The following is a 26,725-nucleotide window of genomic DNA, read 5'->3' on the forward strand; positions in this document are numbered from 1 at the left end:
AGCACATATAGCTGTGATTACTGTTTACTCAGCCTTATTGCATCGCAGGAGGAACACGCAACAGGAAATGGACTGCATTTTGTGATTAAAGACCATACTTTGGTTGTCCAGATCAGAATCCAGACTAAACAGGGAGACGCTGGATTTAGCTGTTATGCTACAAACAAGTGGAACAATCTGCCAGAGGAGATTAAAACTCACCATGAAATCCACACAGTAACTTTTAAATGATTTTGCTTTTATTTATTTTATGGTTTTATTATGTTTTTTTCTTTATGATGTTGTTTATGCTTCTTTAACTATCTGTAATGGGTTTTAATGTTTTATGTAAAGCACTTTGAATTGTTGACATGAAAGGTGCTGTACAAATAGACTTGCCTTGCATTTGGGAGATACATGCACTTAGTCAAGGAACTAGAAAGGAACTAGAAAGAACTGTATGAATGCCTGTGTAAATATGGTGTTTTTATATTTTAATGTAAAGCACTTTGGGTGCTCCACAAGCCTTGAAAAGTACTGTATAAGTGAGGCAAATTTATATTTCACCTCAGATGTCGTTACATGAATGACTTCAGGGGAAATAAGTCATAATGCTTTTATCATCCTCATCAGACACTGTGATGTAAATTTAATTTACTACCATGTTTGTAAGGATTTTGGATCGAAACAATCAAACACATCATCCTCTTCTCTGTTTCTAGTCTTGATATTGGAACCAAAAGTGTTTGAAGCTAACAGATAGCATCATGTTGTCAACAGATAGCAACATGATGCTCACAGATAGCGTCATGTTGCTAGCAGATAGCATTATGTTGATAACAGACATGTTGCTAACAGATAGCATCATGTTGCTAACAGATAGCATCATGTTGCTAACAGGTGTTGGAACAAGCAGTAGCATGAAAGTCCAGTTTTTTTTCATTTGAAATTGGAGCAAATCAGAAATATAACCAGGGTTCGTGACAGCACCGTGTGGTATATCACCTTAGTTTTTGTGTTCATGTGAAGAATAAAATAAAGTTGAATTTTCACTGCATGCTAATCTGATATATTTTTTTTTATTATGACATAATTTCTAGGTTTTATGTTAAATGGTTTCATCATCTTGTGTTTTCAGCAAAGAAATATAAAATGGTGGTCTGTTGATGTTCGGTGACTAATGTTTGACTTGCTCGTCATTTTAGTTTAGCTTGCTAATTAGCACCAGAAATAATGTGCTAGGAACCTTTCGTGTCAGCAGCAAATGTGATCATAATCCATCAGTTTTGTCAGACCATTTTAGTCAAAGCACATGGTCTATCACTAATTCAAACAACAGGGAGGGAGCTAATTGGATTAGTGAGCATAAGCAGTAAAAAGAAAAGCACAAGCTGCATCTCAGTTTGAGTTGATGTTAAACAAGATGATAGTTAGATGAATTGATATATAGCAATAATCAGTTAAGGAAAATAAAAACTTACTTAATCCTTGGGTGTAAATAATCATCATAATAAAGAAATATCAGAAATAATGAGGGTTAGAATGAAAGTACTACATCTGATACAAAGTAAAACTAAAAAGAATAAAAAGGTGGAAAAAAAAAAAGAAATAAAAGCGAATCCAAATAAAGCAAAAGACAAAATGTTGTGAATAAAAGGGGAACAAGGCAGAACCTTGTAAACAGGACATAGTCCAAGATGGCTGTGATTTCCATACTGATAGCCAGAGTCTATAGAGATGAGTACAACAGTGTGTGTGATTGTTACAGGAAGGTGAGTTGCTGTACAGTGTTGTGGTGACAGGTTGGAAGGATTTCCTGCAGCATTCTTTCTGACAGCAGAGCTGGATGAGTCTGTTGGAGAATGAGCTCTGCTGCCCCTGCTTTGGGACGCGGAGATGCTGGGATGTATGGTCCATGACGGAAAGCAGTTTGTTCTCTGGCCTCTTGTCCCCTCTGACTCAAACTTCTCCTGCTTCTGTCCAAAACATTTTCCAGCCTTAACAGTGACATAATTCATCCTGCTGCCACCCTGAGATCCCCGTCGACTCACTCTTTTAAAGAGTGAACAATAAGTTTGATGACGTAAATCTTAATAAAAACAAAAAAAACAACAGACACTTATTTCTATGAACACATATCTGTCATTATTAGTTCAAGTTAAAGTTCAAGTTTATTTATATAGCACATTTCTACAGCAGCAGCTGCCCAGTGCTGAACAGTAAAATAACACACAACAACACCCCACAAATTAAAATTAAACACTGCACATTAAAAAAGAAATACAACCTGGACACAAAATGAAAAATCTAAAATAAAAGTAAAAATTAAAATACACAAAGAAAAAGCTCAGACCAAATGCCAGCACAAAGAAGTGGGTTTTAAGGACAGACTTAAAATCAGAAAAAGATTGAGCAGCACTGATGTGAAGGGGAAGGTTATTCCATATCTCCGGAGCAGTCCTGACTGGAACATGTTGATGTAACAACTCTGCCAGATACGATTGTTATTAATAATAATATTATGATTGTTATTAATTGTTATCATTATTGTTATTCATAATACTATTATAAATATTAATATTCTTTAAAAAGGCAAAGACTTTTCTAAAATAACAGATTTTTTTTTACAGGCCATGTAAGCTCCTTCACATTATTTCCCTCTCACTGGTGAACTTTTGTTTTTCCTTTCAGACGCTTAAAGATCCCAACCTGTCGGCTCGGAAGGACTTCCAGAGGGAAGCGGAGCTGCTGACCAACCTGCAGCACGACCACATTGTTAAATTTTATGGAGTGTGTGTGGACGGAGACCCGCTCATCATGGTGTTTGAATACATGAAGCATGGAGACCTCAACAAGTTCCTGAGGTCAGTATTTGACAGGAAGTGCAGTCGTTCCCGCTGCAGCAGCTTGTTCTGCTAAAAGAACGTTTGACAATGATAATATGGAAACAAGCAGCAACGTGCAGCAGTGGGAGAAAAGCTTAATTACAATGCAAATGTGTGTGTGACAGCGTTACTCGGGGCATCACCAACTCTGCTTGGAAATGTAAAACTTTATTAGCTGCGTGAGAAACCTGTAATTTGGATGTCAAGCTCCTGTCAGTGATGAAACTTTCAGACCTCCTGGCGGCTTCCTGCTTTCAGAAACATGTGGGCTTCGGTGCTTTGTTCCATGTTTGTCAGTGTGCAGAGAAAGAAGTGACCTCTGATAAGCCGCAGCAGAGGCGACATGATGCCGTTACAGCCAACGCTTTGGTAATGGAAGACTTCACTGGAGCTGATGTCGGCGCGCTCGAGAGGAGTCAGACACAAGAGTGCTATTTCAAGTGTGATGACAGCAGCTGCAGCGTTCATACATGTGTGTGTGTGTGTGTGTGTGTGTGTGGCCTTTCTTGTTTTTGAAATTTGAGCAGTGGATGAAAAGATGACATGTTATGATTGAGTGTGAATGTGTGTGTGTGTAGACTCAAAAATGCGTGAAGATTTTCTGTTGGGAAATCATTCCTGAAATGAAAGGCAACGTCGTGAATGATGAAATTCTTTCATGCAAGGTGCAAGACGGGGCTGATTCTCGGTCGGCTGGTCCTTTTTGGTCACATTTATGATGATGAGACGTGCAGGGCGAATCAATGACTGAATAGAAGGATCAGATGAGGGGGTCCAACTCAGTCGTCAGATAAATGGAGGGCAGTGTGCACCTAATTAGCCGCTACTGGATGTCTGCGAAGTGAAAGAAGGGGAGAGACAAAAGAGACATGCTAAGAAAAATCAGTCACCAAGCAAAAGCTTTGAAAGCAAAGAGCATGCACGCCGAAAGAAAGAAATGGTGGTGGAAAGACAGGCCGAGGCAGAGCGGCAGACCTGCACTCCTTCCTGTGTGGCGGCTGGTCTGTAATCACACTGACAAGAGGGTGATGAGAACAGCGGGGACTCTTTACAGGAAATGAGTTCCTCGTCACCCAGAAGCCTTCAGTCAACCACTTGGGGCAAAAGTACAACTTGCAGTGCCTCCATGAAATCCCACAGACCCACTTAGAATTCCTGACATGTTGAAATACATGAAAGTTTTGTATGAAAAACGGAGGGGAAAAAAAAAAAAAAAAAAAAGCAGCTGCGATGCTCATATCGCAGCCATAGAATTAATCATAACGGTGCGAGCGCGTAAGAGTTTATCATGAAATTAAAGCAGTCTGACTGCTTCCAGGCTACAGTTAATTTGTTAACATTCCTCACATTCCCTCTTTATTATGTTAATGATCCTCAATAAAAAGAAATAGACACAAATAGTGCGAGCGTAAGGTTTATTACAGTGGTGCTGTAAGGAGCTTTGGGTGACATTATAAAGCAGCAACCCCCCTTCTGCATCTGTCAAGCTGAGCACACACTGTGAACTCCTACATGCGGTTATTAACAGAGGCTGTGGACGCTTTAAAGAAAGAGAACATGAGAATAAAACGCTTGTGTTTTTCAGCCCTCGTAGGGGTGTTGCTGCGGCAGCTCTGCTTGCCCCGGTATAAGAAGTAGCTGCTGGTCTTTAAATGTTGTTTTCTATTATCAGTTTAGGACTTTATTCTGATAGTGTTAGGTTAAAAGAGACATAATATGCCATTTCCCAAACAGCTGATGTAATTTCTTAGGGTTTTAATTAGAGATCTGCCATGTGGCCTTTTTTTTTTAAAACAGCACAGAAAGATAGGAAATCCACCCCCACAGTTTCCACCATGAATGCACACCTGGTTCCACATTGGACTGTCTTATGGTCAGTGTGTGATCCACTCACCCACTCAACAGTCTGTTCTGCAGGATCTGCCTCTTTTCAAATCAGTAGTAACACCAAGAGCACATTATTACCATGTCACATTGCACGCAGTAAATAGTTGGAGCGTTGACGCTAGCACACACTGTAAACACAGATCAGACAGCCACACACCGAACTGATGGGGGTAACGTGTGACAGACATTACTGTTTTTTGTAGAACACAGTGAAGTAACGCATTACATTAGAAATATCTGTAATGGAATTACTTGAATACACTGTGGTAGCCGGCTTTCCTGCGTTACCCGAGCCGTAGTTGCCTGTGAGTGAAGTTCTGATCTGTTCAAGTTCTGCCTGCATGAACTGTCTGTGTGTGTCCTTACCTGGACACGTTGCCATAGAGATGGATGTGACGGTAGTTACTTGGTCCACATCCATACTTCATATAACCAAACAGGATGGTTTATTAGAGTTTTTATACTGCTGAAATTCTTTTATTTGACTTCACGGATCATTGGAAGGCGATTCCTCAGATGATCCGTCTGATCAATCAGCTGCTGTGCGAAATCATTCCGCTATCAGAGATCTGCAAACACTGATGGTGTGTAAGATGATATTTTATAACAAACGTAGTTTAATTCCCTTTTCTGCACTCAGTAAAAACCTGAAATAAAGATTTGAGCTGGAAGTTAGATCTGAAAGGGGGGGGTTCGGATCTTCCAGGAAAGCATTAATAGATTTATTTTACACGAGAACACGTAGTTGATGAGCCACGGGGCGATTCAGCCTTACGCACATTTTCATATCTTCTAGTAGCATGTATCATCACAGCATGACGTCTTCACAGCTGCCTTTATCCTGTTTATGGATTTACAAAGAGACATACTGTATGTATTCCTGCAGACAGCAGCGTCTGCACGCCGTTTCTCCAAATCTACATCTAACTTATAAAACAGAAAAGTAAAGTAATAAGTATTGATGTTACTTTTCAAATGCAGTGACTAGTAATCTCGTCATAATTCACAGCAGTAACACGTAGCTAATTAATTTTTTAAAAAAGTAACAAAACTGTTAATCAATAGTAAGCGTTCCTCTGTTTGTTAAAGACACACTACAGAACTTTTGCAATTTTTCCCATTACACACCCCCTATTGACGGCTATTTCGCCATCCACCTTGAAACCAACCTCTTAGCTCTCTCCAGCGAGCAAATAATAATTTTAAGGTGACTCTTGTTTTTTCCCTTTTCTCTAAAAGTAAAAGTTCTTTCTTGCGTTTTCTCAGCCTCGGGACGCTGCTGGACAGCAGCACTGGCTCTAGAAATGCTAATGATAGACATCACTGTGTCCTCAAAAAAGTCTGGAACTCAGAGTTTTAAGTTCAGAAAGTTACGCAATGTGTCTTTAACTACAGTGTAAGTGATGTGTTGAACTGGACTGGGTTGACAACACTACAAGTCACATCATGTCATCAGGGTTAAAAAAATTGTCAAAACTTGCATAGTATTTTCTGCATTCCATAATCCCATCGTCACCCCCCTCCTCTGCTGTTTTGGATAAGTATGCAATAAAATTAAAGACCATTGTGAGAAATAATAAAACTGTGTTTTTATTGGGATACAATCACTTAAAAACAACATTTATGTTTTTACTGCCTTAGAATGATACATTTACATGTACTTGCTGTTGGTCTGCATATATGGCAGCTGTCATATTTGTGCCACCATTTTTACTACGGTGTCTCTGAATGGATAAATGACAAGATTTGTTAGACAGGCTCTGGGGCTCCGTTTGAAATTAGGAACATCTTGAAAGGCACATAGAAATCAGTAAATATGCACACAATGTTGAAGTGGTTACCTGTAGTCATTACTGCACCTGAAGCCACTGGATCCACTGGCTGGAAGGATTTTGGCCACTGACAGCCACCGTCCATTACAACTGTGTTTGATGTGTTTGAGTTCATTTTTATACCAACTTTCGCATTAGATGTCAGAAATTCTTAGATTTTAGAGACCAGCTTAAAAAACTACAGTTTATACAAGCTCCCTTTCTTTACGGTTATTTTTACAGTAGTCCTAGAGTGCAATAATTCAATTCTAACTTGGAAGAAATGAAATGAAATTATAGTTTACATTGTCTAGTTGGGATACATACAGCCGAAAATAAAATCAAGTAGATTATTAGCTGCATTTCCATTGCAGTTTTTTGCAATAGAAAAGTGATATTTGTAAGTATCAACAAACAACAAAAGTGATTTGTAGGTGTTTTAATTGCATAAGCCTCAGGTAGCCATGTAGCATTATTTTGGCATTTTCTACTTGCTGTGGAGAATTTGTGATTGCTTTTCAAAGTCTCTCTCGTATTCCCTTTTCTAATTAATTATAAAACTCTGAAATTTGCTGTTATTTGTTCAATACCGCGCCATTTTTACTGGAAATGAACTGGTAACCACCTACATCACGAAAAGGACACGTAAATGTGGAAAAATTGTTCTTATTACACTTTTGCAATGTACTTCTGTATCAAAACATCTGAAAAACCATCTCATTAGAGCATAAACACCTTAAAACAATATTTGAGTTTTTTCTAAATGTAGGCGTTAGCATTAGCATTTTTTTTTGGTGTTGTTGCGATATTTAGTTTTTGGGTAATTTTAGATGAAATGGAAACACAGACAGATGTTATTTCATCTTTGAGTTAAAAATAACTATATGCTAGTTTGTTTTCCATTAATAGCAAAGTAAAAGCAAAAGAGTTATAACTTTGGGCGTCCAGTGAACCCAACTGTATTTAAAGTTGGATTTGGGTGGACATAAGGATGAGAAACCTGAACATTTTTTACTTTGAGCTGGGAGTATAACGATAAAATCCACTGGACATATCACAAAATTGAGATATTTCTAAATTGATGGTCTGCAGGGACTTCAATGTCAAAATACATGTTCTTAATCCCAGAAAAATAAGTTTTATATTTGTCCACATTAAAAATCCAATCAGTCCAGTTGATTATCTCATTATTGTCTTTTCAAACCAAATCTGAGACAAGAGAATGGCGTCATCAGTACCAGCTCATTAATCCAGTCTGCATTATTCTTTCTGACCCAGAGCCCACGGCCCTGATGCCATGATCCTGGTTGACGGCCAGCCGCTGCAATCCAACGGAGAGCTGGGTCTTTCCCAGATGTTGCACATCGCCACCCAGATTGCCTCAGGCATGGTCTACCTGGCCTCCCAGCACTTTGTGCACAGAGATCTGGCTACCCGCAACTGCCTGGTGGGGAATGGCCTGCTGGTCAAGATCGGAGACTTCGGCATGTCAAGGGACATCTACAGCAGTGACTACTACAGGGTAAGCCTCAGCAAGTATTGTTGTTGTGCTTGTCATTCGCCATTAAAATAATCGTCCATGTTGAAGTCCCCACAGTCCCTGACTGAAAATCAGTGTTTGCCACGCCTCAATTAATTCTGCCACAGGCAACACAAGTTGCCTGTACATTGTGTGAAGATTTAAAACTGTCAAGTTTTCTATCCTTTAGCACTCAGCGTGCTACACATTTAATAATCTAAGGAATTTAATCAGAAAAAGTAAATTTAGTTCACAGTACTTTTGACTTGGTCTCCAATTAGGCTCAAAACCGATTTAAAAACAGCCTCCAGGGCTGCAAACAAAAAAAGATCGTACTAATGAGTGAATGCTGCTGCTCTACTGTGTCATTTTGTTTACATGTTTATGTTTCCTTCTTTTTTCCCCCCTCATTACGGAGAGTTAACAGTCCTCCCATCCACACGCAGCTCCAGGCCTTCACACCACGCCTCGTACATTCGTTCGTGGATGGAGCTGCTGCAGCAGTGTGGTGGGAGATGAGCCTGCTGAGCCTCCAGCTTGACGCTCTAAGGCTTGTTTGTATTGCATCGTAATCATGTCTTCTCTACTGTTTAACACGATTAGCAACTATGAATGCTGCAGACCAGGCAGCAAAATGCTGGGCTAAAGAATTTAGCGTTTTTGCAGAACAAATAATGGAAGCGAAGCGATGGCTGCTGGAGATCTGGCTGCTTTAAATAGCTTGGTTGTGTAAAATGACTTTAGGTGTGCCTGATAATGCTTTCCCAGCGTGACAGCTGGGCCAGTTCGGACGCTGCTTGGGGCAACGCCAGCAGTAACAGAGTACTCGCCTGCTGTGAGAGCATCTCTGGACCCATAAAATAATTTGTTCGGAAATTTGAGGAAGCTGCATCCTGCGCCTGCTCCATGGCTTCTCCATGTGCACCATCTGTGTGACGGTTATATTACTACCATAAAACCAGAATATTTGTTTAAGTTGTCAAAAAAATGATGATAGGATTCTGTGTGTCCTGTGCAATGCAAGTTGGGGATTTAATGTCTTCACTGGATAAAATATAAAATAGCTGCAACAGAATATCATTAGTTTTCTTTTATGAGAAAAAGGCTGTTTTATAGTGGAAGTATAACCCAGCAGCAGAGTAATGGTGGGAGGCTATTTAGACCAGCTTAGCATTTTAAACATCCTGAGCATACATATTCATGTGGAAGAGAGAGGACCCGCTCTTTCAATTCCAAGGTTTTATGTAGCAGGATATCATGCAAAAATCATCGGATCTCTACGAAGAGTTAAAATGCAGGAGGCACAACTGCAACAATAAACAGAAAGGCGATGACGTGGTGTTATAATGTGTTTAATAAATACTAAGACAAAAACCAGAAGCGGAGTGTGAAAAACTGAGCTTGTCTTTACCGCTTTCAGTATTTCAGTATTGTAAAGTTAATGACGAGCCAGATGCTGCTGATCAAATGCACTCAGTTAACTGAGAATTAGTAACTCTGGAAACATCTATTAGAGAAGTGTTGTCAGTTTGGTTGTCTGCATTTTGCGGGTGCATGTTTACACATTTTCAGTCCAGCTTTAAAGCGAAGCAAAGTACAGAAATTGCCCCTTTAAAAGTTTTGAATGATTAGATTTTTAGCTGTTGATTGAGGTAAATCTGCAGTTCTAGTGCTTTTAGATTTAACTGCAGCTGTTGACACAGTAGACCACGTCATTCTTTTAACTCGGAGTTCCTCAGGGATAAGTCTTGGCTCCTTTCCTTTTCTCTTCATACATAATTCCCCTGGGCTCCATTTTTAAAAAGCATGAAGTCTCTTCTCACTGCTTTGCTGTTGACATTCAGATTTATCTGCCTGTAACTACCAGTGATAGTTGGTCTACAGTGAATACTTTACAGGGCTGTCTACATGATGTGCATTCATGGATGGGGGCTAATTTTCTAAACTTAAACCAAAATTAAACAGAAATTGTGGTTTTTGGCCAAACCGACCCTCCGCATGGACATGACAGTGTCATTGGTCCTTTGTCCTCCTACTCCAATCACTCTGCAAGTAACCTTGGAGTGATGTGTGACTGCATGTTCAACCTTGTCATGCATGAAATGACTAAGTGAAAAATACAATGTTTTTTTAAAAACTGTATTTTACCTCTACAGACATATGCAATGATACAATTTTGTTTCTTAGTGATATTTACAATTCATCATGTTTTTTTGTTTTTTTGTATATTATAAAATATTTATAAGATAATATATATAGTCATAATTATAGTATGTAAATCTTCTTTAAAAATAGCTGTATATTTTATTTTCATATTTATGTCAAAGTCAAACTTGTGTAATTACATTATGTTTAATTATATCACATATTCATTTATTGTCCATTGAGTGGAAACGTATTGGATGACTCACTAACATCAACTGAAGTAGTTTTACAAAAACACCATCATCATTCATGAATATGCACAAAAAAAGCTTGTAAATAGGTGTCCACTACCTGCATAAAAGGGTTAAGTTTGACAAGCAAATCAGTTGTGTCATTAAGTCGAGCTTTTTTCTGCTAAGACTTCTTTTGAAAATAAAGCAGTTTCTCCCTCAGGAGGATTTTGAAAGAGCAATTCATGCTTTTGTCACGTTGCGACTAGATTACTGTAACTCACTGTTAGACCGGGGGTCTCTCCAGCGTTTGCAGAATGATGCAACCCGCCACCTGACGAAAGCCAAGCGATGGGAGCACATTACTCTTGTAATGGTCTCCCTTCACTGGCTCCCAGTTACTTTTAGACTCCAAAGATTTTATTAATTGTTTTGAAATGTTTGCATTTTATGACCCCACTTTATTTAACTGAGCTTCTGCGTCCCTATGCTCCATCAAGAGCCTTCAGGTCTGCAGATCAGCTCCTTGACAGTGCCTACAACTAGACTCAAAGCTAGAGAAGACAGGGCTTTCTCAGTAGCAGCTCCTAGACTGTGGAACAGCCTTCTGCTCTCTGTTAAGGCCTCTCACTCCGTGGAGCTGTGTAAGTCTGGTATTTAAAACTTACTTAAACAGGATATTTCTCTTTACTTGTATTTAGAATTCATTTTTATGTTTTACTTGTGTTTTACTTTGTTTTTTACTGTATACCTGTCGACCCTAGAGTACTTCTTTTAAACAAAAAATAGCTTTTATTGATATCATCAGTATTTGTACTTTTAATTCTGCTCAGCCCCTGCGACCCTTCATTGGACTAAGTGGTTTCAGAAACTGAATGTCTGAATGAATTCTGTTCAGCACTTTGGGCAACAGAGTTTGTGTTAAATGTGCTATACAAATAAAATTTGAATTGATTTGAATTGAATACACAATGCCAAACCGCTACGTTAGCATGCAGAAAAAAATCTTGTATCTGATTGAAAGCAATCGGATAAGAGATTCCTAGCCTGGCTAGCCAGACTCTCTCACTGTACCAGACCAGACTCTGGGACTCGCATCAACGGATCTCTAGGGCGGGACAAACAAGCGCGGAGTAAACCAATCAGAAAAATGGTGGACGTGATGTCAGTAAAGCGGCAGCCTACAATGTCCAGAAGTGTTCAGGAGAGCGATCGCAACAGAAGAAAATAAACATGGTTTGCTGTACAGAAGATATAACTGACCAGTGTTGTCTTTGCTGTAAAAACCTGAGGCTACATGGCGTTATTGGCAACTCGGTGTTGCTTTTTGAACATAATCATAGAAATTGTTAAAAAAAAACTTGTTAAATTGTTAAAAAAACAAACTCCGTGCGCCATCTTGAATGTTTTAAACAATACATAGTGACACAAGGCAAGAGGCAAGAGTCTCCACAGATCAACCAATCAAAGTGGCCGGTTTGTTCCAGACCGATGTGAATCTCCGTGAAGGGAAGTGACTCCAGACTGAGTCGTTATGTATTAAATATATAGAGCGCTCCAGTCTGGCGTACCACGCTAAGAGATTCCAGCGGACATGTTTACATGGGCGCTAGATAAATTGATCTGATCCATGTGTTTACATGATACAAAGATTGAATTCAATCTAAACACTTTTGATATCCACTAACTTGAAGAAAAAGAAGGTAATTCAGATTTTATCCAATTTTAGTAAATACCTTGTGGTGTGCAGGCAGGGTAGGCAGTGCCTACACAAGTCAAAAAAAAAAAAGGAATCTTTCCATTTTAATCATTAGTTTATATATTTTTCACTTTGTTTTATAATTATTATCTTTAATATAATCTTTCTGATTATAATTTCCTATCGCCTGTAATACCTATTGAGTCAAAACCAATGCTTGTCATAGCTTGGTGATCGAGGCCGTAGGCACAGTCCCGCACTGCCTTTTCCTCTCAAATCATTGCAGCAATGCATGTCTGCGCATGTACAGTCCATTCCCCAATATAAAATCATGTACATAAAAAAGGCACGTTAGAGCACTATGCCAATGGTTTTCGTACATTCACATAGAATTTGTGAGTTGACGCTTCGCTCAAAGTAAGTTCATGTTTTCACTGGAGGGATGACCCTGCCAGAGAAGTTAACCATTTTCACATCTTTCTTTTGAGAAAAACTGTCAACATACACTAATGGTTGTCATGACATACAAATTTAAATCGTCTGGGGACTGCTACTGGGGACTAGTCTAGCTAGCTTTGCAAGTTTTTACTGAGGTCTTTTGATCTTGATTGTGTTAGTTTGAGCAGACACATACCTGCCTGCACATTTAACTGATCATTTGTGTGTGCAATTTGCGACTGTCTGCCTACCTAATGCATGGCAGGTGCCTGCATAAACAGGTTATTGTTTTGAGCCTTTTGACCATCGGGATGCTTCAGGAACTCTTTCAGTTTCTACCAAAAATATGGCATCTGCAACAGTTCAGTTCATTTTCACAAGTCTTTCCTGAAACACATTTCATCAGCTTTCCCCTATGTGCTCCAAAGTATGTGCAGAAAGAACACATGCCGCAGAAATCATCAGGATGAGCGTAGCCATGTGTTTTTCCCTGTTGATCAGATCATGAAGAGGTTTAAACCACCACCTCTCTCGGATTGAAGATTCTCTCCAATCTTGTCCAACTGGATACACATTTTTCTTCTGCTTAGACATTTGATTGGATCAAAACCTAATGCATAGCAGTGCTGCCCATCCGTCTGAGAAGGGTTGAAAGGCTGTTTGTAATCAATTTGGAGTCCATAGAAAGATTGCTCAACAGATGGGAACACTGAAGACTGTTACCCATCTTTTCAAGAGTGGACTTTGCAATAAGCTCAGCCCCAAGGTCAGACCACGCAATCCACTCAAGGAAACCATAAAAAGATTGAACAAGTATGTCTGTGTTGGAAGGGTTATTGAGAAAAAGGCTCTTCTCTCTAAAATATTAACATGGCAGCCTAGCTTAGACTTGCACAGTTAGATCTGAATAAGATTTGTCAGACAATGTCCTTAGGCCAGGTTACTTCACACTGAGGATATTTGGCCATAATTCATAGCAGCATATCAAGTGAGAAACAAACACAGCATATCAGTGCAATCATACCAACTGTAGAGCACGGTGGTGGAGAGCTGATGGTTTGGGCTTGTTTTGCAGCCGCTACATCCTGACACCTTCCGGTCTTTAAGTCAAACTCTCCGGTTTAGCAAAGAATTTTTTCAGTTTAGTCAAATATGAAGACAGGTCAAGCCCAGATCATGTAGCAGGAAAATTATCCCCACACACAGCAACAAATCTACAAGGAATTGTCCACAAAAGTCTAAAGAATCGGGGTGTGGCAAGAGTCAAGGTCTAGACCTCAAACTGAATGATATTTTGTAGGATTTAGAGAGTAGTTTATAAATAAATACACACAAAATGAAGTTATTGTTACTAAAGATGTTTCTAAAGCCGTGAAACCACGCAGAGTACCTGTTTTTTTACACACTTCTTTTACATTTTGACTGATTTGTTTAATAACAGTGTTACGCCACGTGTTATTGATCTGTGGTTTTATTTAACATGTTAAGATACCAGAATTTCATTTCACTTTGTCCTGATACCTAAACATTAATCAAAGTGCACCTTCTTTATCAATTGCTGTATTAATCATTTTTAATAAATTTGAGCATTAGTTGTAGAATAATGCTTTTCCAGCAGCCTAGAATTTCATGTTGCATTATGAGAAAGTGTGAAGTGAAGCTTTGTGACTTATTCATTTGCCAGCCACACTTCTTCTAAATGTAACATTCAAAGCAGTTGGAGGGTTTAGCATCAAGCTCTTTGTGAGGGCGGATAATTGGATGTTTAGACACTTTCTGCCTCGTTCAGGTCAGCCCAGTGGCACCCATAACAAGCGTTACTCTTTGAATCTTGCATAAAAGTTGTGCCAGTGTTTTTTTGTGGTTTTTTTTTTTTACAGAAGCAAACAAAGAAAAAAAAACACACACATGGCTTATTTTAACAAGATCTGAATTGGACTCCTGAATGCCATTCTCATCCGTTCTTTTTTTTCATATGTGGATTTTCTCCAGGACTTGATTTATTACCACAACAGTTACTTATCTTGACATTTAAAGGGGGTGAAATGTCATTTCTTTGCAGATTGTGTTTTTCAAATGGTCCCTCCTGCACTGCTTCCTCCAAAGACAGCTCATGATAGAGCTTTAAAACGCATAAAGTGTAGAAATTATTATGATGATTTAAAAAATATATATTTATCCATTATTGTTAGGTGCCTGCTTCATTTGTCTGTAACAGAGATTCCAGCATGAATAAAGATGTGTTGGTTGGCTCAGACTGGCCTCTGTGGACAAGTAACAGAGAGAAGCAAGAGTTCTTTTCTTGTTTTGGCTGCGGAACATTTCCTATAATTGCCTCAGTCGCAACTCATTTAGTGGGCAGATACTTCCCAGCTGGAAGGCTGAATCAGCTGGCTGCTCCTGTCTGCGCAATCAACATGTTTTACTGTACGTGCAGTCAGTGCTGAGAATAAAGTTTTAACTGATGAAGCCTGAATGAACAATACTTGCCAAAGATGTGGTATAATGGAGCGTCAGGATTGTCGGAGGTGAAGCTTCCAGTGTGAGGGCCTGAATCTCCGTGTCCTCACACTGCCATCAAAGCTCCCGCTGGTAGTTCAAGCTGTTTGTGCAGAGGGGGGTGGACCTGGGGGGGTGACAAGGTGAGCCTCCCTCCAAGCACATTATGCTCCTTGCTGACAGATGAAAGCAAATAGCAGGATACTCCATGTGCAGTGCCACTCTGACCAGGCTAACCGCGAGGTTAGCGGCGAAGCATATCGTCAGATGAGTCAGAAAGTTTGTGTCAATCAGGCTTTTTCTGTTATCAGTGATGCAGTAAGATTCTGTTTGTGTGTTTATATAAACATTTTCAGGTCCAGATTATGTGGAAAACATGCACTTTTTTTCATCAGTTCTTTTCCTGATGATGTTTTAAACAACCGAATCCGACTGAAACAATGTTAAAATGTCTTCAGGAAGAACGACTGATCGATGCTTCTCTGATGCCTTGCGTTACTGAATTTACCTTTAAAGGAAGTCAAAGAATTCAAACACTTCCATGAAATTTACCCAGAATGCATCTAAAGTGTTAACTACCTGGTATCCGTGACTACAAATATACTAGTCTCTCATCCATCGCTCCCAACTACCGTCCAGTGGGTGTAGTTCTTTCGTTTGTCCTCTTGGGATGATGGCAAACTCAGAATTCATTTACTTTACTTGATTTCTCACCGCAGCGGTGATGTGACACTGTTGATGTTGTTGTTGATGTGACACTAGACATAACCTCGTAGACAGACAGGAGTCAGGGAGCAACATCCTCAGCTCAATGTGGGCTTCTTGTATCACACTTTGAGGAAACTTAAAGCAGCTGAATAATTTATTAAGAAAGCTGTCTGTTAAATCAAGCAGAAACCAGAGTAAAGCTGTCTCAGTTTAAATTTGTGTGTATTTGTGTGGCATCCTTTGTGCGAAGCTGCTGTTTGGTGCACTGTGATAGCATCGCTGCACGCCTACATTGCGGAGTATTGACAGAGATAAGGAGCTCTAAACAGTATTGGACACTTTTCCCGTGTTGAGGGACTATAAATAGCAGCGTAGTAGAATCCGCCTCATTGCCGGCTAGTTGTATCGATGCTTGCTGCCCTTTGGGGCTCTGAGAGACTTTGCAGCAGAAGGGAGCAACTTTGAGATAGAGAGGAATATTGTCCTAAATCACATCCATCTGTCTCATCTTTCTGCTCCACCTGCACCGACTGTGTTTCTCTGATATTTAAAACAACCAGCGAGCCCACGCAGGCCGGCAGCAGCTTTACACCACTGCCTCACAATGCACCAGGAAAAGTTTTCCTGACTTCTAAATTATGCATGTTTACGTGGGTATAAATAAAAACTCTCAAAGTGCCTCTGCATTAAAAGTGAAAGCGAGGAAGTCTTTTAGCAGAATGAAGGTGCACATGCAGGATCGCTGACAACCTTCAGGTCTCAGATGTCATTATTGGTACCATCATCTCCTTAGTGTGAAATGACATCTTCTTTCGTATTGTGTGTCTTCCTTAATTGAACCGAGCTGTTAGAATAATGAGAAATGTGGTCAATTTGACAGCTAATTTCTTTCTGACATTTCTTTCCTGGTGTGCCTGTTGAATTTTCTGTAATATTCAGTTGTTTTTTTTTTTATTAACAAGAAGTCCAGGACAGCTGCTTCCTTATGAACTACATTAATGAAATTTTGATCTTGATCATCCACATCTCCTCTAATAATTAAATTAAATGTGATCAAAACACTTTGTCAACAGCAGCCAGTTGCAAAGATACGCAGGTTGGTTCTTAGTAACTTCTACAGAAATGCCGAAGACAAAGAAAATTAGTTTGATTAAAAGAATCCTAACAAACCGCATTTGATAAGATTCAGTAGTTTTGCATCAAACTTGGCATACCAAAGCCCGGTACACAGTGTAGCCTTTACAAAAACAAGAAAAACAAGACAAGTTGACACGATAAGAACTGTGATGTCTGAAACTTTTGTTCTTAAGAGATAGGAAGAAAGACCAGACCCAGTTTGCCCATCTACTGTTCACTGGAACCTCTCCAGAAATTGTCTCCAGTGGAAAGCTAGCTGTCAAGAAGCCATTCTTAAGAGAGATGAAACAAGGGAAAAGGCTGAGCGATGCCAAATAACACAAAAGCTGGACTGAAAATCATCGGCAACAGGCGCCATGAATCCTCCCCAGAACCTGAGCCTGAACATTAGAGAAGCTTCATGGGATCATTTTGATGAAAAACTACAAGTAGAAAACATCCAAAGAACAGTGTGTGGAAGCGCTTTAAACAAGCCTGCAGAACTATTCCTGAAGACCATTTTTATGAAATGACAAGAAAACGTGTTGAGGAGTCTGTTAAAGAATCACTGGGCTCGTACTGGGATTGTTCCAACTCTGTGTGATGCTGTGTTTTTATCAGAGTTTGGACATGTTTTCAGAAATTGCCGCATGCAAAGTAAAAGGGGTGACTCAAGACTTGCATAATACTGTATGAGCCTTATTTATTTATTTTATGAAATATATATAAAAAAAAAAAAAAAAAGATGAGTAAACCTTGTATCCTTGCTACGATCTAATGGCGGTTTCAGTGACTCAGTTGTCTTTGTATCTCTGCCAAGAAGCCTCTGCTTACCTGTGCTGCTTTGCTTTGAAGGAAAATGGTCCCCCAGGTTGCTCTTGTCTCAGGGATCAAACAGACGCTCCTCTGCTACATTATTTATCAAGCGCAAGCTTCTCAAGACTGTAGGAAGCTGGGTGCTAATGACTGCACATGCCGTATTTGTTACCTCTCCATGATTGGATTGAAAAAAATGTGTGTTCTCCCTTCTTTTCTTGAAGTTGTTTATTCTTTCTTGGCACAGTGGGTTTTAATCAGTCTTTTAGGAAATTTTCTAGTCAGACCAGAAGAGCAAATAGATGCAGCTCTTCTGGTCTGCTTCGTAAATCTGGTTAGATAAGTCTTGCATGGTGGTGCACAGCTGGTCTAAACTGCAAATGAAAAGATATATTAATACAGCGGATAAAAGTTCTATCTCTTCTGACGCTACAATATAATTTTGATTAAATTAAAGAGCTGATGGATATGACTAGAGAATCAGACAGATCGGTTTCGCTCTCTTCACCACGTCTTACGTGGATCATTTAGATTGGATCATTTAACCAGTTTAGGTCGAGGCACTGTTACACTCCAGGTGCATTATTTAGTTTTAAGTGACATAAAAACTTTAAAAGTGAGGCGTTTCCTTTTGTTTCTTTGCTATGAAATCCCTGTGGATAAATGCCATATTGGGTATTTTTACTTGTGTTTTTTTTTTCCATTTTTCATTACAACATATTTAAAATAAAGCAAATCACACATTACTTTAAAAATTCACATATTAGAAGTGCAAGCTGGCATTGGTGTAGTGCATGTCAGTTTTATTAAGCATAAACACACACACACACACACACACACACACACACACACACAGAAACTTCCTCCACCCAGCAGCACGCACCAGCCGGAGTAGATACCACTTTATCTCCGCCTGGCAGCAGCGCAGCAGGTAGGAACCTAATGGACATCATAGCCTCTAAGAGTGAACTTGTGTTTGCTGCTGTTTGAGCTGGGAGAGCAGAGATAGCAGCACGGTTAGAGCAGGGAGTGAGAGTGTGTCTAGATGGTTATCGGGGCCCTTTAAGATGTCTGGGGCCTCCCTGCGGGTCGCGAAGCGCCCATGGAAGAGCCCGATTGGGCTAGTAATCTATCCCTCTGCCATGCTGCTGTGCTCTCCACACCGTTAATCCAATCACTCCCCTGCCACGGTGGGACAGGCAGAGCACTAATCCAGTTTATAGAGCAACAAAAAAAAAAGGCCCCAGACTCATTCCTCACTTCCTGCTGAGCATTCCCAGCTTCTCCATGTGACATTGAGTGAGAAAGATGAAGATAATTACAGGAGCAATTATTTAATTTCTTTACGTTATGAGGCCTTTTTTTTTCCGTATTTCCTTTCCCTCCGTGTCCCGAGCTAATTGCCATGGCCTTGTCACGAAACCCAAGGTGGATGGCAAACAACCATTTGGGGAGAAGCGAGTGAGCCAATTTCACCACGGCAACAACGGTTCAGTCATTAGTATGCATCTGATGAGGTTCAGCATTGGATCCAGTGGGCAGGGTGGGCCTCAGACAAGTCATTTAGACTAACGGGATCTTAATTAATTCTGTTTAATCTTTGTAAAGCCCCACAGGGGGACAGATTGGTATACAGCCCCTCACCAGCTCCTTCGCCTCACTCAGCCCACCTCGCCGTGGCTCGACCTCGAGGTTTTACAGGAGCAGAGGGTGGTGAGTGGTCTCCGTATCGTCGGTATAGATATTGGCTTAATGCTATGCACAATAGTAAAACAAGTCGTGTGTAATGAGACCGGGTGGAGTGTAAGTCAGTGTTCATTTGGCCATTAGCTCACAGGGAAACTGTGGTAAATGAGTCTGAGGCTACACACGAGGGAGAGCTCCTGCCAGCCCTCCTCACCGCTACGAGATTCACGCTGCTAATGTCAATAAAGCCTTTGTGCATTCACCATGTGGAGAAAGGGCACCTTTTTAAAAGTAACTTTATCTTAATTACTATTTTATCTGTCCCCCTGGTGAGAAAAAGCAGCAGCTTTGGTGTCTCAAACTTGTTGAGAATGGGAGCGAGCATGGTGAGGAGGTGTGTTTCTGCCCAACGCCCTTGGGCATGACATAGAGACAGAACTGTGACAGGAGGATCGGGTGGGGGGGGGAAATGGCACAAAAGTGTTTTTTCTTTACTTTGAAACTCTGCCATGAGATGCAGCTGAGCAGAGCACATAACCCCTGGTGAGATTAGTGGAAGGCTGTGGCTGCACTGGGTGGCCCTGAGGTGTAAACGTGTGTGCGAATGCATTGTAACCCTGGATGGAGGTGGGAAGTGCTAAACAAACCCTCTAAGTTGGAACTCCTCTGTGTTGCGGAGAGGAAAACGATCCAACGCAATTGTTAGAAATGGAATCATTTCTGCAGATATATGATGCAAAACTTTGTCAGATTTTCATTCTTTGTCACTTGTTAAAGAATAATTTCTGTTTAACAACTCTGATTGGAAAAAAAAACTAAAGAATGTTTGTAGGAATTTTATCCAATTCCATCTAAAAGAAACCCGCCTCAACTTGGATAGATTTGACCAGGTCATGTTAGATCCAACCATGACCTTTCTGCTGGATTGAGGTCAAGACTTCAGCTTTTTGCCCATTTCAGCACAAGAACTTTATTCCTACACTGTTTAGGTGGAACAAGTTGGGAGCTGAAGGCCACATTTTTGCTGTATGACGAACGTTTTCTTTGAAAATTTGCTGATATAATGGTTGAAATTTGAATGTTTTGTGAATGATGCCAGTCTGCCTTAGCCTGAATGAGCCTTGTGGCTTGCCCGCGTGACAAAATGCAACCTTCTTTTAGGATAGCAGTGGATTTGTCCTTGCAGCGTGCCATGCACGCCATTTTTATTAAGTGTTTCAGAAAAGATGGGCTCATGGAAATGAGACACTTAATGAATTAGATGTTACCTTGGGTTTCTTGGCTCCTGAGGAATGGGACCATTTCGAATTTAAAATTCCTTTTCTTAATTTCTATAACTAAGGTCCTTAGTTCTCAGCCTTCCCCTCCCATGACAAGCTTGAACAAAGGCTGCGCTATAATCAAAATTTCAGGGGTCTAAATGACCCAGGAGATCTTGTCAATTAATCTCCAGGTTCCCCCAGACCTTGGTTTTCCGTGTTTCCACTTCAGTCTACAGCCCAGTGAAGATGAGCAAAGTAGCCCATTGACAGCTGATAAAATTTTATTTCCTTTATGCTTTATGTATCAGAGTTGCACATCTATGTATCTAATGAGCAGGGATGAAGTAGGGTGAACACACACACACACACAGTGGGAGAAAAAACAAAAAGTTGCACCAGAATTCACTTCAGGGTTGTGCTCGGGTGGGAACATTTAGATTTTTTTTTTCGTTTAAAATGTAACTGCTGTAAAATTGAATGTTTTATTTATAGAATTCACTTCCTCCAGCGTTCATGCTGCCTCTTCTCGTACACTTCACGCCTGCTCACTCTCTCTCACAGAGGTTCTTTCTTCCTCACATATCTTCTTAGAAAGTAATTGAGATTATTCTTTAGAGTCTATATGTTATGGAAATCTTTTCCATTATTATGAATTGTTTTGCTGGAAATGTTTTATAGGAAAAAAGATCCTTCCTCTCAATGTGAGGAAGGAAAAACACTGAAACCAAGGGCGTAGCCATCCTTTTAGAAGTGAGGGGGACAAAGTGCTTAGATCTATAAAATGATTTATCACCATCTCGCATTCAATCAATCAATCAAAGCTTTATTTGTAGAGCACTTTCACATACCACGAGGTAATCAAAGGGCTGTTTCAATTGCATCTATCCTTAGCAGCCAAAGAACCACGTAACTACAACCAGCACAGAACCAGGGAACCAACTTTGGTTCTTTTAATGGCATACTATCAAAACCTAAAGTCAAAATCTAAAATCTAAAGCTGCTAAACTGATTGAGTTGACAGAGAATGACCCTGGAGCGTCTACAGGGTGAGTAGTCAGAATATTATGTGCCAAACGACGACACTGAGAACAATAAGTTTGGTAAAACACCATTTCTGTTTCAATATATCAGCACCAAAATGACATGGAAGTGACACGGTAACAGGCTAATAAGCCACATCATTTGATAAAAAGGAAAAAGTGACCCAACAATAAACATGTCAACATTAAGATGTAGCTATTTTATCTTTTATTTTATCATCAATGATGACAGCACAGATGTGTAAAATTAATCAGTTAAAAAGAATGTTATGAACAATGCCTGCTGCCTGATACAACAGTAAATTATATTTGCAAATAAATGAATAATAAACAAATATTGTCTTTGAAATGACAGATAAACTGTGTGAAAGTATTTCCTTTTTTAACTAAGGGAATCAAAGACTACAGGTGCTCCTAAAAAAATAAAACTACATTACACAATAATGTAATGAGTTCTAAATTTCATTTTAAACTCAAGCAGAAACAGTAATATGATCAAAATAAATCATTTATGTTAAAGTTTGAGTGGGGGCTATACCTAAATAAATTAAAAATGAATTAACCATACAGTAGTAAAAGTGAAATTGTTGTGGAATTTAATCTCAAAATCCCTTTGATACTGTCAATATTTCCTCTTAGTTATAACAGAGACATTCTAAGGCAGGACTTTGGTTACCTTTTTTCCTGCTGTGAAAACAATCTACGTTCACCCCTGCCGCTGGTCTCTGAACCATTATTTCTTTAGAACAATATTACTTTTATGAAAGAAAAAAGTACCCATCCAAATAATTACTTGAGTAAGAATAAAAACGTGTCTAGAGAAAAAAAACTACTAAAATGCTGTGTAGCCTAACATCTGATTTTATTCATCAAGTAACATCAATCAAAATAAAAAATAGCTATCATAAAACTAATTTACTTTAAACTTTAAATACCACAAAATAGATTAAATCTGTACATATATGATAGTCAAAGGAAGACAAATAAATTTATATTTTTATTTTCTATCCAGAAGTGAGTAGTTTTAGAGAAGCCTAAATAGTACCCTAACTTTACTTGAGCAAGAGCAGCTTATTATTACTTTAGAATAAAAATATTCAAGTAAAAACATTTTCGCAACAAAATAACTCCCAAGAGTACTATTTACCAAAAACATTATTAAAGTAAATGTAGATACAACTACCTCTGCCTTAACTAGCTATCTTAGCTAATTTAATTAACATCTATCTGTCATCTTTTAAAATCCACATGGTGACATAAAGAATACAAAACGTCTCTGTTTCGGCTCAACAGCGTCTACATTCAGCAGCATGACTCATCTGACATGGTTTGTTTGGAAGAAACTATCTTAGTTTTATTTCTCTTAGCAAAGACAGGCTTCTCTGTTTACACAGTGTTTGTTGTTAGCCGCCGTAGCTACGCCTGCTCGTGATGTGTTTAGGTGCGGCTCGGAAAAAACACGTTTCAGAATGTAAAAAAGTAATTAAGTGGCTGTAAAAAGTGTGGGGGACATGTCCCCCGTGTACCCTACATCCGCAACGCCCATGACTGAAAGAAGCAATGACAGGTTTTCTTTACCTCAATGAAGCACATTAATACTAGGTATTTTTTATTTTGGGAAATTTGACCTTATGACAGATAAATTAATTAGATTGTAGTTTGAGAATTCCTAAAAGTCTTTTCTCCCCATGGATTTAAACAGTTTTGTTGCTGAATGGTGGACATTAATGGTTACCTCCACCAAGCGGGTTATGTTTTTTGCTGGTGTTTGTTTGTTAGCAACTTTACACAAAAACTACCGGATGGATTTTTATTCTGCTTTTCTGAGAGTGGGTCTTGGTCTAAAGTATTTCCCATTAAAATTTGAAAGCAATCCAGATTTTTGATCCAGGAATTTTTGAAGGATTCTTTATCATGCATACATTTTCAATATGTATGCATATAACTCCATGATAAATAGTCTGGATGCTTGGCTAAAACACACAGACGTTCCCAACAGGAACATGATATCTAAGATAGATCTGGATCCCGGCAAAACTCTGGCTGCTACGATCCAGAACAGGGAAAAAGTAGATCTTTAAAAATTTCATCCCTGGAAAAGAACAAATAAAGATATAAACAGGCAACAAACACCACAATATAGCCAAAACTGTGGATTCATTATCAGCGTATCTAATAATCCAATAATGTATCCATATAAACCGAATGAAGGAGTATAATCACAATAGAGGTGGAAATGTCTACGAGGCGGGTCTGACTTCACCGAGTGTTTTCTAGTTGGAAAATGTGTCTAACAGGTTAATAATAGCCTGAAAGTAAATGTTCGGGATTTCCTGGTGTGTTTAAAATATCTCCCATTTGAACCTGCTTTGCTTAATCCCTGACAGGGAAACATAAGGGGTGTATTTAGAAGCACAGCTGAACATGAACGTGTGATTTTCTTGGTTCTTTTAATAAGACGGGGTGACCATTCAAACTTATGTGGACACATATAGACATACTATACATCTATGTTTGAATACTTTTACCTTCATCCCCTTTGAAGGAGAAGGTATCCAGATAGATGGATGTGTTTTTAGTAATGTGTGAATTGAAAAGAAATTATGCTTTCCATTTGTTTTGCTGGGAAACCGGCAAGACCAGAAGTTTGAGAACCACAATAAAACTCTGTTAACCTTCAAAATGTCAGTCAGAACATAGGTGCCTGTGTATGAAACTGTCTCTAACTGCCTTTACTCCCCTGCAGGCCAAGTGTACAAATATAGATTTTTGTTAAATGTAAGCAGAGCAGACAGATACAGCTCACTGATATCATTACACAGTGAATGCTTTGCACAGCAGATATCCACTTATTCAACATACCGAAGAAAAGGTGATACACCGAGGAATAACCAGGTCCAAAATGACATGGAATAGCCACAACACAACTTTTCCTGAGGATACAAAATACCTTGAGGTTCTTTGTCTTCTGAGGGAGGGGTTTCTTTAAATACATTTGAATTGTGGATATTTGCAAGGCTAATGAATCATTTATGAAGCTGTTCTTCAAGACGCCATCTTGAATCATTTGAACCATCTATACAGAGGAGAGTGTTACAGCTGTGTGCTCACTTCTGTGTTCGACTTTCAATCATCAAAATCTGCATTTTTATTATAAAAGAGGAAGTCAGCGCTACTTTTTAATCGCACGGTCTCACTACAAGTTCTGAAGTTAGCGTCGCATAGCATATGTAAAATGCAACGAGAGAGCATTTACACTTACAACCATTCATTTAAACTGCTAATTAGTCCCAAAGAGACCTGAGAGCAAAAGTGTTGATGGGATATAGATGATATAAGTGACCTGCTACTTTACTAAAACTGAATGATAATGGTACGAATTGTTTTACAATTTGAGACATTCAGCTTTTCAGCATATAGTTACTGAGATCTACATGATTAGTGTTCACTTTCTTTATTAGTGCACATAAAAGTAAAGCAATAAGCATTTGCAGAGCTTTGATGCCAGTTTTTAGTGGGTAGGTGTGTGTTGTGTGTGTGTGTGTGTGTGTGTGTGTGTGTGTGTGTGTGTGTGTGTGTGTGTGTGTGTGTGTGTGTGTGTGTGTGTGTGTGTGCAATGTCAAAATGTAGTACTGATATTTATGCTTTGGTCTAGGCCAGTGTTTCTCAGTTCTGGTCCTCAGGACCAGACATGGTCCTCCTCCAAAGCACCTGAGCCAGATCATTAAATGTCCTCATCCAGTTCTTTGCAGCCTGTTAGCAAGCCATTTATTTTATTCAGGTGTGTTAAGGTGGGGGTGCCTATAAAACATGCAGGGCAGAGGGTCCTGAGGACCGGAATCAAGAAACACTGGTCTAGGCTAATATATAACGCTGACTCCATGTTCTTTGAGACTTTTTGTCTGCATAGCTTGAGTCTCATTTATTTGTCTTATTTTAACAACATAAGGTTTATTTTGTGAATAAATTTAACTTGACAGAAGTCGACCCAGGTGAATGTAATCCTTAGTCAGATTTAATTACTTCCTCATGATTTCTAGTTAAAGGTCTCTGCAGCAAACACTCATTGAAAAGCTTTAGATTTGTCCCCACATTAACTTTCACATTGGCAACAACAAGCAACTTGTAAGTAGCTGCCACATTTAACGTGTAAATCAAAACTAAACAACAATCTGATCACTTTTCCATCAACCTATACAGTCATGTGATATGTTGCATTCATTCGTATTACTAAGGAGTGATCTCTATGTAAATGTTGGCAAAACACTGTTGTTGACAGAGATCAGTTTTCTTTAGATGATTAACTTTAAAATGTTTGAACATAATTTGATAGTAATCTGCTTATTTATACAAACAAATTACTAGGCAAAGCAAATTATTAATATAGCACATTTCAAATGCAAGGCAAACCAGTAAACTAATTGGAACCTATCAGTACAAACCAGTAAAGAAGGCCTTGTGTGTAACTTGAGCAACCCACACCAGGCATCAGAGTTGGTTACACATGCAGGACATGTAATGCAAACAAACAAACGTCACACTCAGCAACTAAATTTGATAAAGTGTACAAACTAGAGGACGTCCTAAATAAATGGCCAGGAAGAAACAGGCTACACATCCAGAAGATTCAGCTGCTGCATCAGTCTGACACATGGAGATTATATTTGACTTTCAAAGGAAATGTGCAATGAATATGCTACAGAACTGGGAGGTAATTAGAACGAATCGAGTGGAATTTTTTCATGATACTTAAAATGCTACGCAGCACTCACAGCTGAAGGCACACAGATGTTGGAGCTGGTAAATGGAGTTTGGAGAAGAGCTTATTATGATTAAACGAATCTGATTGTGTTGTAACCCAGTGGTACAGATTGGAGGCAGTGTGTGAGGGTGAATGCAGCTCCAATTTAATGACAATTTTAGATCTCACAGCTTGAGTTAGATTTTATTTTATGTTGTATTTAAACATAGAAACAATCTCAGAGGGACAGATGTATGTTTGAGT

General features: G+C 39.2%; 1 protein-coding gene across 1 annotated transcript in view; it reads left to right on the forward strand.

Moving 5' to 3' along the window:
- Positions 1 to 26,725, forward strand: part of ntrk3b (neurotrophic tyrosine kinase, receptor, type 3b) — a gene marked incomplete at both ends in the record, with an annotated part of 243,575 nt that overhangs the window by 209,381 nt on the left and 7,469 nt on the right. Inside the window, 4 exon segments of the mRNA XM_079244813.1 lie at positions 2,671 to 2,843; positions 7,841 to 8,084; positions 8,850 to 8,914; position 8,916. Coding sequence (XP_079100939.1) covers positions 2,671 to 2,843; positions 7,841 to 8,084; positions 8,850 to 8,914; position 8,916 — 483 coding nt within the window.

This window comes from Telmatherina bonti (assembly GCF_933228915.1).
Source record: "Telmatherina bonti genome assembly, chromosome: 1".
In the NCBI taxonomy this organism is placed as follows: domain Eukaryota; kingdom Metazoa; phylum Chordata; class Actinopteri; order Atheriniformes; family Telmatherinidae; genus Telmatherina; species Telmatherina bonti.